Source organism: Tubulanus polymorphus, chromosome 6 (assembly GCF_964204645.1).
Source record: "Tubulanus polymorphus chromosome 6, tnTubPoly1.2, whole genome shotgun sequence".
NCBI classification, from domain to species: domain Eukaryota; kingdom Metazoa; phylum Nemertea; class Palaeonemertea; order Tubulaniformes; family Tubulanidae; genus Tubulanus; species Tubulanus polymorphus.
Window position 1 is genome coordinate 2,787,154 of NC_134030.1, and position 14,941 is coordinate 2,802,094.

Consider the following 14,941-nt stretch of genomic DNA (forward strand, 5'->3'; position numbering starts at 1 on the left):
AAATTCATTTTCTTTTTACTTCTTACAGCGTTAACAACCAGACCCGAGTTCCCCCAGGTTGGAGACCACGTGTAGTATGAGGAGAGAATCCCACAATGATAATAAAAAGTCCGAAAATGAAACTTCGAGATAGTAGTTTATTTCAACGTTTCGACTATATCCTAATAGTCATCTTCAGGAATAATGATTATTCGAAGTTTCATTTTCGGACTTTTTATTATCATTGTGGGATTCTCTCCTCATCGCGTCAACACAGATATAGTGTTCTACCAATCGTGATCACGTGTAGTATGATCCAGATTTTGCGGTAGGACCCGCGCGTTATCCATACGGGCACAGATAAAATAACAATCTATTTCGTTCACTGCTAAATGGGATTTTCTTCCTAGTTGGTACTATAAATGAAAAAAAAAAAACGTTTGGGTATAAGGTGGCGTCTAGCGGCCGTTTAGATAGTACACGATGTTCATCGACTAAAATATAGAAGCGTTTATAGAAGATTCTAGGTGATAAATAACGCAGACAAGAGCACCACGACCTGTCACATACACTCATCACTGGATCAATTATAATTGACTTTAAATACCTGCTACGGTCTCGGTAGTAATCACTGAACGATTGCGTCGAGTTTCGTTAACTCCGTAGGGTTCGCTACCGGTGCTGATTACTCTCACCCCGCACAGCTGCTCTAAGTACTAATTACTAACTAATCACATTTCGTCGCAATATTTTTGTTCCTCACTAATTAGTCCGGGTTTCTTTCCTCATTTCTTAACTTTCGAACATTTTCTGATATATCGGTTTTTGAAAGCATTCTTGACATATACATTTCAGTATAGAATATCGTTCACTCAGACTTGGGAAATAGAAAAAACCCACAATATACAAATTCATGAAAGTCTATGAATATATTACCAGGCGATGGTCCAAAGAGAAGCCGAAATATCGCGTCTTTTTGATGCTTAACAAATACATTCTGTTCTTTATGTTTTAGATTCGCATCCAGTAGTTTTAAATGTTATTATCTAAATTGTCCACGTCTAAGAGTTTGGGCTTATCTGCAATATTCCTTAAGAAGATGACTACTAGGATAAACTCGAAAAGTCGACTAAAGGAAATTTCTTCGGGTGATGATTTTCTATATTGCGACAGCTGTGTCTGGAATGAACTTATATATATATAGAATTGTCTCGTTGTCGTCCATAAAGCCGTCTATATACATCTGTTCATAGCGACGACATCTTGGGAAAAAAAACGGTATAACTGAAACAGTAGAACATATAGATACATCAACAAGAACCTTCGTGTCGGATGTCACCGGCAATAGTCACGCACATTCGAATGAAGTGTCTGGTTGTTGGTCGGGTAGACTAGGATCGTAGAGCGACGTATATAGAGCCACTTCAAGGACTGGATGAAGTAAAGACTATTTTATCATTCACAGTAACTGTGATAAACGGGTGTCTTTGAATGAAATGGCGGGTATCGCCATGGAATCAGTTGTTAGGAAAATTACGAAGAAAGCATAATTCGTAAAAGATGAGAAATTGGAAACGGTTGGACTCACATTTTACCGCGAACTTTTCTTCAATGCCGAACAACTATTGACTTTATGTTTGCTGAAGTAAGTGAAGGTAAACATGGACATTTTTTCGTAGCTTAGAAACAAAGAAATTCGACAACGAAGGATGAACTATTCAGCGAGTGGCGCGCGTGTAGGGATTGGACGCGTTGGGTATATCGAGTTTTATTTGTCTAATAACGATGGCATTTCAACTAGGAATTCGTTTTGTCGAGAAAAGATTAATTACTGAGTCATCGATTATTACGACGAAATACGGAAATTCCATAACACGCCAAATAAAAAGTCACGCATGAAGCGAGCGGTGTTTCAGGATGGGACTGAATAACACAACCGAGTACTTAATGAAGAACGTACTGACTGTGACAGTGCAGATCGGTCTCAATCCCGTCAACAGGGAACCTCTATGTACCCTTAAAGAGATAGGGGTGCTGGAGACCTGGCGTGGTATATATTAACCTTTTCACTTCGACAACACTAAATACGAGCGTTTCAAATAGTTTTCAAATTATTTTCCTAATGTTTCGACTTCGAGGTATGAAACTCGTCAGGTTTCTCATAGTTTTAAACGTTTTAGTTTTCATCGCTATTTCGATCATTTCGTGGAGGTTCGACTTTTTACTGAACGCCCGATCACCTGCAGGTCCAGCGGTCGATAGACGGGTATTATACCGCCGACTGAACGACCAGTTCGCGGCCGTACGAGAACCGTCATCTTTAACTTACAATTATTTCGCACAGCGGTACGATAAACCCGAGTCGTTCAAACCCCAATTTCGTCCGGAATTAGGACCAGAACCTTCCGAAGATTTCGTAGTGCCCAACGTGATGCACTACGCGTGGTTTCACCCGACTAAATTATACTTCAGATTTCATCATTACATGAGCGTGTTGAGCGCTTACAGAATCAATAAACCGGACACGATTTATTTCTGGTATCATAAACTACCGGAAGGTTTGTGGTGGAAACGCACGATCAAGGATATTCCCGTAATCAAAACGATGTACCGCGACGCGCCATCGCAGATATTCGGACGAGAAATTACGGCACCGGAACACGGCTCGGACGTCGTACGCCTAGAAGCCGTTCTAGAATACGGCGGCATTTACACGGATTTGGACGTGATCGTTTTAAAATCGTTCGATCCGTTAAGACGTTACGACACCAGTATGGGAATGGAATACGAAGACGGACTCGGTAACGGAGTGATCGTCGCTAAACCGAACGCGACGTTCGTGAGAATCATGTACGAGTCGTACAGAGATTTTAACGGTAGCGATTGGTCGTGGCATTCCGTACGACTACCGTACCGCCTAGCGACATTCTACCCGGAACTCGTGCACGTCGAACCGACCTCGATCAACCAGCCGAACTGCTGGTCGACCGGACTGATTTACGATATCGGTTCGCGATTCGACTGGAGTCGAAATTATTGTCTACATCTGTGGTATCGATTCTACGACAAAGACCACACCCCGGAGACTGTTCAGACCCTAGACAGCACACTCGGACAAGTGTTCAGATATATTTATTATGGAAATAAATCGTTTATATGAAAACTTCAATAAACGAAACACCAAGCAAATTAATCGTCAATATCTGTACGTAAAATAATATCGGCAATCCAATATCGCGCCAGCGGTTTTCATCTCCCTTTTTTTCTTTCGCATACGCACAGCAGCATCTTGAAAGTGAAATACATGTAATCAATTTCACATCAAGCGAACATAGTTCGAAATGATCTATATTTTCTGCCCTTTCGAAGAAACAAAAAACTTTTCATTTTCATATTACATGTTGTAATAATATGTTCTTGTATTACTGTATTGCGACAGTTGCGATTCGGATATAAATAAAAGTCGCACTATTTTCTTGTATCTCCGGATCGTTTAGATTGAAATACGACAATTTTCCGTTTTGTCTCGCATTAAAGAAAAAGACAATAATGAACAGGAGTAAAATAGCCCGATTCGTCGATACACGCGACGTGTAGCAGTAAGCGATTTGCCCGAAAAGCCGTATGTTTTTCGTTCGGAATGCTGATTAAAGCTTTTAGAGGAAGGGAATTTCATTCCCGTGGAATCTTTTCCGACGGCGCGCTGCGAATTCAACAAAGCTTAAAGCAACTAAGAGGAAACAAATCCCCGCAATTGAATTCCTGGTAAACGGCGAACGAAAATGGAGAAAATGTTCTGTTTATTATGGTGGCATTAAGAGGAATTCTGCGCGCATTGTTGACGAGTTCAATGGAATTCGGTTGAATCCTTTACGACAGAAATATCGAATTTAATATCGGAAATTGAGTCGAAAAGTGATTTGTGAATTTATCACGAAATCCGCGGGCGCCGGATTCGATTTCATTTCGCGTAAGGAGTTTCGGGGATAGTTTGCGATATACTACGCGACGACGGCGAATGAAAACAATTAGCAAAGAGACGGGGTAAATTCTACTGCTGTTAACCCCCCCCCCCATCCCCAGCAGTACCGGATACAAGGTACGGAACAGCTTACCGCACACACCATGCGCACGATCGAAGAATGCGCCGAGAATCAAGATTACAAATAAATATTGCATCCGAATGTGACATGAAAAGTGATGGATTGCGGGTAAAAAAAACTCGAGTAACTAAATAAATATTCACTGATCTTAGAAATCAGAAGGGGAGGTAGAGAGAGAGGGGAGGGAGTTGGGGAGAGGGGAGGGAGTTGGAGAGAGGGGAGGGAGTTGGGGAGAGGGGAGGGAGTTGGGGAGAGAGGGGAGAGGTAGAGAGAGAGGGGAGGGAGTTGGGGAGAGGTAGTCGGGGAGACGTAGAGAGAGAGGGAGCGGGAGTTGGGAGAGGAGAGGAAGTTGGGGAGAGGGGAGGGAGTTGGGGAGATGGAGTCGGGGAGACGTAGAGAGAGAGGGGAGGGAGTTGGGGAGAGGGGAGGGAGTTGGGGAGACGTAGAGAGAGAGGGGAGGGAGTTGGGGAGAGGGGAGGGAGTTGGGGAGAGAGAGTCGGGGAGACGTAGAGAGAGAGGGGAGGGAGTTGGGGAGAGGGAGTCGGGGAGACGTAGAGAGAGAGGGGAGGGAGTTGGGGAGAGGGGAGGGAGTTGGGGAGAGGAAGTTGGGGAAAGGAAGAGGGCGCGGGAGTTGGGGAGAGGGGAGGGAGTTGGGGAGAGGAAGTTGGGGAAAGGAAGAGGGAGCGGGAGTTGGGGAGAGGGGAGGGAGTTGAGGAGAGGGGAGGGAGTTGGGGAGAGGGGAGGGAGTTGGGGAGAGGGAGTCGGGAAAGGAAGAGGGAGCGGGAGTTGGGGAGAGGGGAGGGAGTTGGGGAGAGGGAGAGAAATAAGATCTAATTAAGTGGTGGGCGAGGCACGTCTTGTTCACTTCCTCAATCCCAACGAAAATAACAGTTATTTCCGCTGTACAGTTTCGAGTTTTTGTAAGTCGAGACCGAACAAAAAAAATCCATTTGCAAAATACAATAATTCTGATAGAAATAAACTTAAATAAAGCTCGTATTCATCGGGAAATTTCATTAGAATAACGACCCGACAAAGTACCGCGTGTCTTTTATATATCGAACGCGATTAATTAAGATAATCACGAAATTTGATCTCTCGTCAACTACAAAATTTGCGCAATGCAATAGTAGTTAATCAGAACCCGAAGCATTTATCACAGCGGATCAAAATTAATCCGTTAAGTAATTGAGAAAATTGCGAAAAGGATTTCAACAGAGATGATGAGACCGGCCGAGATGTGGCAGGCCGGCGGCTGATGAGAGCCGTGGTGCAGCCCGCCGATAAGATGGCAGAGAGCCATGAAGCAGTTCGCCGATAAGATGAGTGACCAAGAGCCATGGAGCAGCCCACCGATAAGATGAGCGACCAAGAGCTGTGGAGCAGCCCGCTGATGAGTGACCAAGAGCTATGGAGCAGCCCACCGATAAGATGAGCGACCAAGAGCTATGGAGCAGCCCGCTGATGAGTGACCAAGAGCCATGGAGCAGCCCACCGATAAGATGAGCGACCAAGAGCTATGGAGCAGCCCACTGATGAGTGACCAAGAGCTATGGAGCAGCCCACCGATAAGACGAGCGACCAAGAGCTATGGAGCAGCCCGCTGATGAGTGACCAAGAGCTATGGAGCAGCCCGCTGATAAGAGTCATATTGAGCAGGCAGTCGATGACGACATATGGAACTGATTCTGGTCAGGTATATCGGGATCGAATTCATCAATGTTTAATAAATTTGACCAATCATTTCGTTCAATCAGTGTCGATTGAGAGAGAGAGACCCAGAGTAATCGACCGATAGAGAGAGAGACTAGTATATAGTACTAGTCATCAATCAGTCATTAAACAGTCAGACTCGATTCGATTTTCTCATGCAATCACGTACCATATCGTAAATCTTTCTCCTCGCTCGCTCTCTCTTTCCCCATTCGTAAATAAAAAAATATTCCGGTAATGATTGGCGTTTTAAAAATGTACGCGCAGTCGTCGAATAAACAATATCGTAATAAGGTAATATCGATTACCGACACACGTGGAATTCCCTTCATAATGATTGATAATTAATATATAGGGTGAAGATTGGTAATTAAGATATTATTAAGTTTTGTGTCGTCGTATTAATTAGTATCTGTAGATGATAATGAAATATGAGAATGTCAATGATATCTGATATCAACTAATAATTGATTCGAGGTTACCGGAATAACCCCGACTATTTCAATGCCTCGAACTGTATTCTGCACAGGTACAGGATGGATTTTTCATCATCAAGAAGAATTTCGCGTAATCAGTGAATGATTGGGGGTTGGGAAGATGCGACCAGTCACTAAGCTTCTTTCAAGGACAAGTTACCTCAATGACTCGAATAAGATGATGGTTTAGTGTTAGAGTAGGCTATAATGTTGGTAACTTTTCGTCCCTGGAGATATCACCAACCCTTCAACGAGTCACGGGCAACACATCGACCACTAGTCCCGTACAATATAACGCAAATTTTCGAACATGGTAGAAGCTACAATTCGTTGGCGTAGTGGTTAGAGCGCTGGCTTCGACGCCAGAGGTTCCTGGATCGAGTCTCGAATCTCGGATTCTTGCTATATTTTGTTAAAATGGAATACTAAATAAAGTGAAATAGCCTGTGAGTTTTGGAATATGTGAAATTCCAGTTTTATATCTTGATTGTAAAGCTAATTCACGAAAGCCGAGGCTAACAAATAAAAACCCAGAGTTAGGTCTGTAAAACAGTATAGTTTCTTGACAGATTCGAAGCTTTAACTAAGCCCAACAAAAACACAATAATGAATTCTGATGACGATGGGCTGGGGCTTAGTTAAAACTTCGAAACTATGAAGAAAATATACTGTTTTACAAACCTAACTGTGGATTTTTATTTGTTAACTCTACACTGAGATAGATATCAGTTAATTGCAGAAAGCCCAGGCGATGACGGGTTTTGAAATTCCAACATTAAATTTTGATGGGAAAGTTACAAAGTTCGTAAAAGCCGAGACGTTGACAGGTGACTGAATCATCACACATAAGCGCGATACATAGCGGTTAATTATCAAACGAGACAGAGCCAGAGGGGAATAGATAGAGAGAGAGTGAGAGGGGGACAAACACAACTCTCACCGGCAATCAATTTACCAGACGACACCAGTCAAAACTAATCTCGGGTACGATAGAACCAGATACTCCGGAAATTATCAGTAGCTAAATGTAGAGATGTAAACCTATCTATTTCATCACCAAATCATCGGATGGTGCGCAATAAAAAATCACCATCATCAATATATGTATTACGTAGCATATATAAAAATATATATAAAAAAGCCACAAGCTTTCGCTTCTAGTGCAGTGAGCTTCATCAGGAGAGTTGTGTTGGAGTCGTGTTAGTTATAATCATAATGGTCAGGTAAATTATAAACATTATCATTATTATCATGTTCACCTGGTTTTGAATCAGCACACGTGAAGATGGGTAGTTTAACTTGATTTCATTAGAAAAAAGTACGAGCTTTTGACTTGTACATTCATTCCGGGAAAATGCAAAGTTCAATTTGAAACAACTTTAACTATTATCATTCACGCATCAGCATTGATTACATCGATGTCTTTTTACATATAAACTATTCCTGAATAGTAAAGAATTGATTATTATATATAAGAACGATCGATGTCTATAGATTCGACTATATACGGTAAACTGTATATTGACAAACGGCTTAATAATCCATCGCATTTCAGATGTGACCAAAACTGTATCCTCTTATCACCTTCTTACCATGATTAGAACGAACAGCGTAAGAATGTGTTACCGTACAGTCGTTTAATCCGCTTGTCGTGACCATTCCTCTCTCCGGGGATAGACTACGGTGTACGTGAGAATCTACAGGGGATTTCAAACTGACCACAGTACCAGTCAAACAGAGATAACCAAAGCACACCAGACTGTCCGGTAACTCTTTAATTCTAGTAGTTTACGCATGAAATGAGAGTTATTTTACATTAAAAATAGTATATACCGATATAGTTTGGTGAACGAGAAATTATTCTGATTTAGAAAAACATTTTAGATCTTTAAAATGTAGTAAAATATAAATCGATATAGTCGTAGTCGTGGTCGTATAGTGAGGTTTGATGCGTGGGCACGCTCGAAAGTGTTTGAGATAGAGACTTGCACCCTCTGAGAGAGATGAAGCCCGATTGACATCGCGACAAACAGCAAGATTGGCCACAGAGAATAAGAACGAACTAGGAGAATATTCATTGGACCTTGTCGAACCCGATGTCATCGGGATTTCCTCGAGTGAAGCGAGAAAACCGATTGCATCCGGACCGCATCCGGACCCCGCGCGAATCGGAAAGGATTGACTACGGTTGGAAGCCTGATGGCCATCGCGACCAACAGAGAAATTCACCAGTGATGGGAGGGATTCGAACAACCTGATGACATCGAAACATTTACCGAGTGTCAGTGTTATACCGCACCGCAAACCAGCCACTTCCAGGACTGGACGAATTTCAAGCATCAGAATCAAGTACGAGGTGCACCAAAACATTCATACAGCAGCCTAGCATTTGAATTCTTTTTCTTCAGGAAATAAACTGTTTCTACAAATCTACTATGGGTTTTTATTCGTCGAGGGCAGTTTTATTGGATCTAACAATAATTCACAAAAAGGGCATTTTTTTAAAACTTCCGTGGGGGGGGGGGTCACTAGTTATATACGACCCTACAGTCTTCATTTATAGATATATCAGTAGGAATACGTGCAGTATAGGCAAGCTGTACTTTAATACTAGTGTTTTTATCTGCGGTGGAAAAAAAACCCGAATCTCAATGATTTCCGTATTTTAACTAACTACGATACACGCGCAGTATCCATCACACCGGAAACTCCACTCTCTTTACTTCAACATCCATTATTTAAATCAGTCAGTTACACTGTGACATCGTTACAATTTCCGGCGGCAGTTCTGTTTTACGCAGAAACATGCGAATAGAACATGTATAGGTCGGAAAAAAACTCTCGAGTCGGGGAAAATGTTCACCCAAGACTACGTCCCTCTACGATCCGGTGTACATCAATGATCTGAGGTACGTCAGACACTATAGAACTAAACTCTCGAATTCCTTATTTTTACTATATTATAGGATATAGAAGATTTTGGAATAGCGATCTGAGCTCAACTTTTGATCGATTGATGGAGGACCTCATTTCCTTGACAAGAGCCGGGATCTTCAGTTGAACAATAATTGTTCAGGACACACTGTATAACATGATGTTTACTATGTACCCATCTGAGGTACATCACAGACACTAAGGTTCTCGGTGAAGGAAAATGTTGGGTCCTGTTTTTCTTGCTACGAAGTCTGGTTTATAAGTCGTTAACTCGTTTGCAGGAGGCACACAATTTACACAGTTTACAATTGTTCCCAGTTTACCGCGCTATAACGCTATCTACTCCCTGAGTGAAATTGTGACGACGAGACTCGTGTTGTGTTCCGGAATTTTCCAGGATTCGCCGAAATTTGTCAAATCCTCCGAGTTTAAGCCGATTGTCAAAGCAAATTTGCAGATGACAAGAGAAATTCCATGGTTTTGAATCTTACAATCATTTCATAATTCATGAATAACAGACTGATGAAGTAATGGGTGGTCAACAGCGTATCTAAATTTCTCAAGTCTCCAAGTTTTTGCCAAATTCCATGACTAATTTTCTAGATTTTCTTTTTTTTTGATTCACCGAATTTTCCAGGTCAATGTCCGAGCTGTGAAGCCGTATGGTATCTTTACGGTAGATATTTTTAGAAATGTATTAAACCTCTATAGCCGATATTCCACACGTACATAAAACCGATACACATTTTTTCCGCGTAAATGAGCGTTTTATAAAACCGATAAAACGCGCTAAAATTATTAAGTTTCATTGTCAATTCATATTCGTTTATTTCAATCATGCAAAAACAAGGAAAAACATGCGAACATAAAATAACGAAGATCTATAATATAAAAGCACGAACATGCGAACAAAAATTCAACAGCAAAAATGCACAAGGGTAAAAGAATTAAAACAATACTGTATCAAACAAACGAAATGAGAGTGAAACCTTGTCATAATAAACAGAGCAAAGTAATTTATCAATCGAGATATAATAAACTATACCGGTTTTGATATCGGAATTTCTGATGCCCAGGACCCAGTTCCACAGTTGTGTGAGTTAGAGTTAACTCTGAGTTAAAGTTAGTTCATTTTCAATGAGTTAACTCAGAGTCAAATCTTAACTCAGAACTGCAGAACTGGACCCTGAAGTTTGTTGAAACGAGGTTCCACTCAGCAATACACATAATTTTTGTATTGTAAAAAAATTCATAAGGAGAATTGACACAGAAAATAAATGCGGCATAAAAGATCTATAGATAACAAAAAATATTCCCTTTACAATGAATGAAAACATTACAATATGACGAGTGAACGTATAATATTTTCAATCAAATGTTTTTACATTCTCAAGACCAACTTTATCGACCGTTTTTTGAAAGTTAACCCAAATACGGTATCAAAACATGGTAACTACAAAATTGATCGTATATTGTTCAATTATTCAGAATGAATAGTTATAAATCTGAAAATTGGTCGCGGTAAAATTAGTTTCAAGGATTAATACAAGATTCCCTGATATTTCCACCTGACCATCGACCAAAAATTCCCAGATTGAATTATATCAAATTCTCAGTAGGGACTGTTTCTTCGAAAGAGGTTCCTCGTGCCACTCTTCATCAGCAAGGACAACAAGACATCGAAAATTCAAATTTCCAAACTTTTCTCTGCTTATTTAAGAAAGGAGTCAGAATTCCCTGATTTTCCCTGCAGGGAAAATTTAATCCAAAATTCCCTGATCAGTAAGAAGAACCCTAATCGATAAACCTGGGTCTTGATTTAATTTCATGCCCTTGTTTTACTTACCCCGTATATAAATAATCAAAATATCCTTAGGTTAGATTTGAGAATTTGTCTCGATGAAAGCTGTAGCACGGCGCGGTGCGTGCAGCGTGTCGTCGTCGAGCTCCTACAACGGGACAAACTAATAACTGTAAAGAGCACAGCAGAGACACACTGTTCATAACCACCAATGAGGAGATAGACTGTGCTGCAGTCGACACACACACACACACCAACAGTCATACCATATTGTTTTATATATCAATATTTATGATTTTAATTCCAGCCGAAGCAGTCATATCTATGACCGATAACAATTCCATACCAAACCATAAATAATAAGCGAATGGTTACCCGGTATAACCGTACTGTTAACCTCGCTTAACTCTTCGATATCTGAATTCATATTTCAGAAGTCAAACAGGCATCAATCTTCAGCCCTAAACCTTCCCTTCAGATAGGCCTATTCATCGTTGTAGAGTGAAGGTGAGATGATCGGTTTTTTTTTTAGTTCATTGATAGAATATACATAAAGTCTGGTCTTCGTAGTTTATTTATTTTTCAATTGAAAATAGAAGATAATATGGAATATCTGAGGGGGGGGGTAGCACCCACGAGCCAGATTGATACCTGTAGGTAGAAAATACGATTCCTAAATAGAGAAATATTAGTCGAACTAGTTAAACGACGTCTTTTATGAAAAGATAATAGGATATGTCAAGCTATTACCAACAATATCAGAGAATGTCAAAAAAGCAAATAATTTCACACAAAAAAATCAGAAAATAATTGCTGAAAAAGAACATTCAATCTAAACAGGTATCTCATAGTTTGTCAGTGTATTTCTGTTGAAAAGGAATGCATTTTTAAAAACATCTTGCGAGGAGGGGAATGCACTGGTGCAATAGTGTGTTAACTGCTTGAGAGCAGACGACAGCATTAAATACATGAGAACATGAAGATTCAATTAGTTCATTCACTAATGGAACGAATCCCATTATCTGAGAATGCCACTCATATAAAACATAATTCACATGACCTGTAATCATTATTCATTACATACACAATTTCCTTCCGTAATCTCCTCAATATTTGGGTTTACCCAGAAAACCTAACTCTTTAGCTCTTGAGCAAGGGGGACTGTTCGGATTCCCATCAGAGTATTTGGAGGAAAAAGGGTAGAAATACATACACAGGGCATCATCATTCAATCCTTTTTGCAGGTTTATCTAAGGCAGGTTTTGATTGGTCTTTACCAATTCTAGAATTCTCTCTCAGAATACTGTCTACCTATTCTGCAATAGCATAATCTATAATAAACCTAGATAGGTCAGAAGAGTAATGTAATCTGGAATTGCTATTCCTAAACCGGAATGTTTAATGGAAACCTGCCTCCTTATCTGTAGGCTCCTCCTTAAAAGATATTCTGGTGCATGTATCATTCAATATTGAATAACCTGCTGTATAAAGTATTGACATTGCGTGTGTTGAACAAACCCTAGTTCAATTCTCCCTCCATTACAACTTCAGATTTTAGTTCAATGTTTGGCGCAGCACTGTACATTCACAGACCAGCTCTATAAACGCACATGACAAATTATCAAGTCTATTCTTACACTTAACTCCCATTTATTCAACACTAAATAAAATACATCAAATATCACATACACATCAGGGTTTGTAACAGTCCCACTGAAGCTAATGATAATACTTTCAGGATTTTCATTAATCCAAAGTCAGTATTTTTTCCTGAAAGACAAGTTCATAATTTTCGAAATGGATGATGAAGTTTTAACTGGAAAGACACAATAGACAGAAATTTCAGAATGTCATGCGATAACTTTGAGCCCAAAAAGTAAATATTCATCAGCACTTTCAGCATTTAACCTGAAAATTGTGTAAAATTTTACCAAAAGGTACGCACTTTTCAGAATTTGCTGGACTCAATTCAAACCCTGTTGTATTTTAAACGCTCTTACCTACTGAAGATACTTCTTAACTAATTTCAAAAGTTCAGGAAATCGAGAGTTCATAAAATGCCCTCTGTTGTCGAATTTATGCAAATCCGCTTTCAAATTAATCGACGCCTCTTCCTGCTCGGACCACGGCAAAAAATGATCGTCAGTCGATCCGAACTGAGCGATGTCACGGCAGTTTTCCCGCATCTGGTCCCACAGCCACGGTCGCGTGAAGTATCCACTCTCGCGTTCCGTCGGGTCGCCTAGATCGGTTAGATACGCAGACACAAGAATTACGCCATACACTTTATATTTCTCGATGTATCTCATCGCGGCGACCGCTCCGGAGCTATGACCGATAATTATAGTATCCTTGTCGCATTTCAATGTATCGCGCATGTACGGTATCCAGATACTCTCACGAGCGGTTACTGGATCCGGCATGTTGTGAAGTAGACATTCCACTTCAATCGCTGATAATTTCTGCTTAAGCCATCCATACCTAAAAACACAAACAGTTTATCAACTTTTTATGCAAATTGATACATAGGCTGCAAGGTCGCCACTTTCAACCCATTTACAAATTCCCCGAGTTTTTCACTTGATAACCCAAAATTAATTAGGGACAAAATCATTAGGGACACCAAGGTACACCTTCAGTTGTTCCTGAAGTGGAAATAAGAGTAAAACAACTGACTCATATGGCAGGATCCCCTATTTGCGGGGTACTCCCCAATGATAACATCCTAAAGAGGCTAATAGAGCCTCTGGTAGTAAACTTCTTGCATTAGACATAATAAATTCAACATAACAGTTGATGATATCCGAAATTAAAAACTCACCAGTTACAATCTTCAACATCACCACATCCATTACCGGGTACTATTACAACCTTTCTTTTTGACATCTCGACGATGATTTAATATACGTCACTGGCTTGAGAATGTGACTGGCCAGAGAGTAAACAAGCATGAACTAAAAGCAAAAAGAATTGATAAGTCTAGCGATTTCACAAGACAGACATTCTATTGGTCTTTGAGATTGTTGTTACCGGTACACCGGCGGTAGCTTCTAGCTACTACAAGGTACCAGAAACTTGGCCTATACTTATTTCACTGATTATTGTCATGCTAATAATATAACAATATCAAAGTCACTGATATCTATTTTACCTTGCTAATAACAGTTATCGCCTGATAGCAAATGTATTCTATTACAAATTCGGACTTTTCGTTCGGGAATATCAAAATTTTTTGGGTAGGCTTGTCAAGGAAGGACGTGGAGCCCGTGAACCTGTCACGCCAAAGGGTGGCTCCGAGAATTTATTCAGTAGCGGAACGAGAACCAAATTATTCCTCGCATGCCAGAGTTTTGTACGATTCAATTAAATTCAAAATTTATTGAGTCCGCTCAATTACAGAGATTACATGGGACAGACAGCAATAAAAGAACACAAAAGAAACTGACAACAAACCATTTACCGAATAAACCTCACCTTGCTTGGGCGGGCTGAACCTCGAGAGAAAATTAGTGAAAGAATGTCCGCTCGACTAGATTTTGATCCTTACTTAGTTAAATAGAAAAATTTTTCGGATTTCTTATGTTGAGTTATAAAAAAAGGGGGAAATCGATCAAAACAAAGATAAATGTATCGAGGTATTTAATTAATTTAATGGATAACTCGACGTATCAAATTTAAATTTTCCTAGTTAAAATGGTGCCCACTTAATAAAATGAAGTGTGGAAATTCAACGTTCAGTTAAACAAGCAAACAAACAAAACAAACAAGGTCATGGAATAACAATGAAATATATTTTTTAATTTTTGTAAATAATGCCACATGTTCTACACAGCTAATCAAAATATCACGTGACTAATTAAGATGCGCGCGCAATGTAAACGTTTATGTTTCTCGCGCTGGGGATTATGGGGCGGTGTTGCGCGCTATGCATTGTG

At 40.2% G+C, this 14,941-nt stretch overlaps 2 protein-coding genes across 2 annotated transcripts; one reads left to right on the plus strand and one right to left on the minus strand.

The window, feature by feature from the left end:
- Positions 1–2,101: 2,101 nt before the first annotated feature.
- On the plus strand, positions 2,102–3,139 carry LOC141907165 (uncharacterized). The gene has a single exon (XM_074796738.1). It carries the CDS (start codon positions 2,102–2,104, stop codon positions 3,137–3,139), a length of 1,038 nt encoding a protein of 345 aa, XP_074652839.1.
- A 6,966-nt stretch (positions 3,140–10,105) lies between these two features.
- LOC141906823 (serine hydrolase RBBP9-like) lies at positions 10,106–14,299 on the minus strand. The gene is made up of 4 exons (XM_074796227.1): positions 14,158–14,299; positions 13,828–13,960; positions 13,007–13,487; positions 10,106–11,154 (listed from the first exon to the last, which is right to left on the minus strand). Exons 2-3 carry the CDS (start codon positions 13,890–13,892, stop codon positions 13,007–13,009), a joined length of 546 nt encoding a protein of 181 aa, XP_074652328.1. The 5' UTR covers positions 13,893–13,960; positions 14,158–14,299; the 3' UTR covers positions 10,106–11,154.
- Positions 14,300–14,941: the final 642 nt, after the last annotated feature.

What these genes read in the sequence shown, in the direction of transcription:
- LOC141907165 (XM_074796738.1), top strand. Translation starts at nt 2,102, where the DNA reads ATGTTTCGACTTCGAGGTATGAAACTCGTCAGGTTTCTCATAGTTTTA.
- LOC141906823 (XM_074796227.1), bottom strand. Translation starts at nt 13,892, where the DNA reads ATGTCAAAAAGAAAGGTTGTAATAGTACCCGGTAATGGATGTGGTGAT. An exon ending in GATGTTGAAGATTGTAACTG is followed by an intron (nt 13,488 to 13,827) that starts GTGAGTTTTTAA and finishes TTGTGTTTTTAG; the next exon opens with GTATGGATGGCTTAAGCAGA.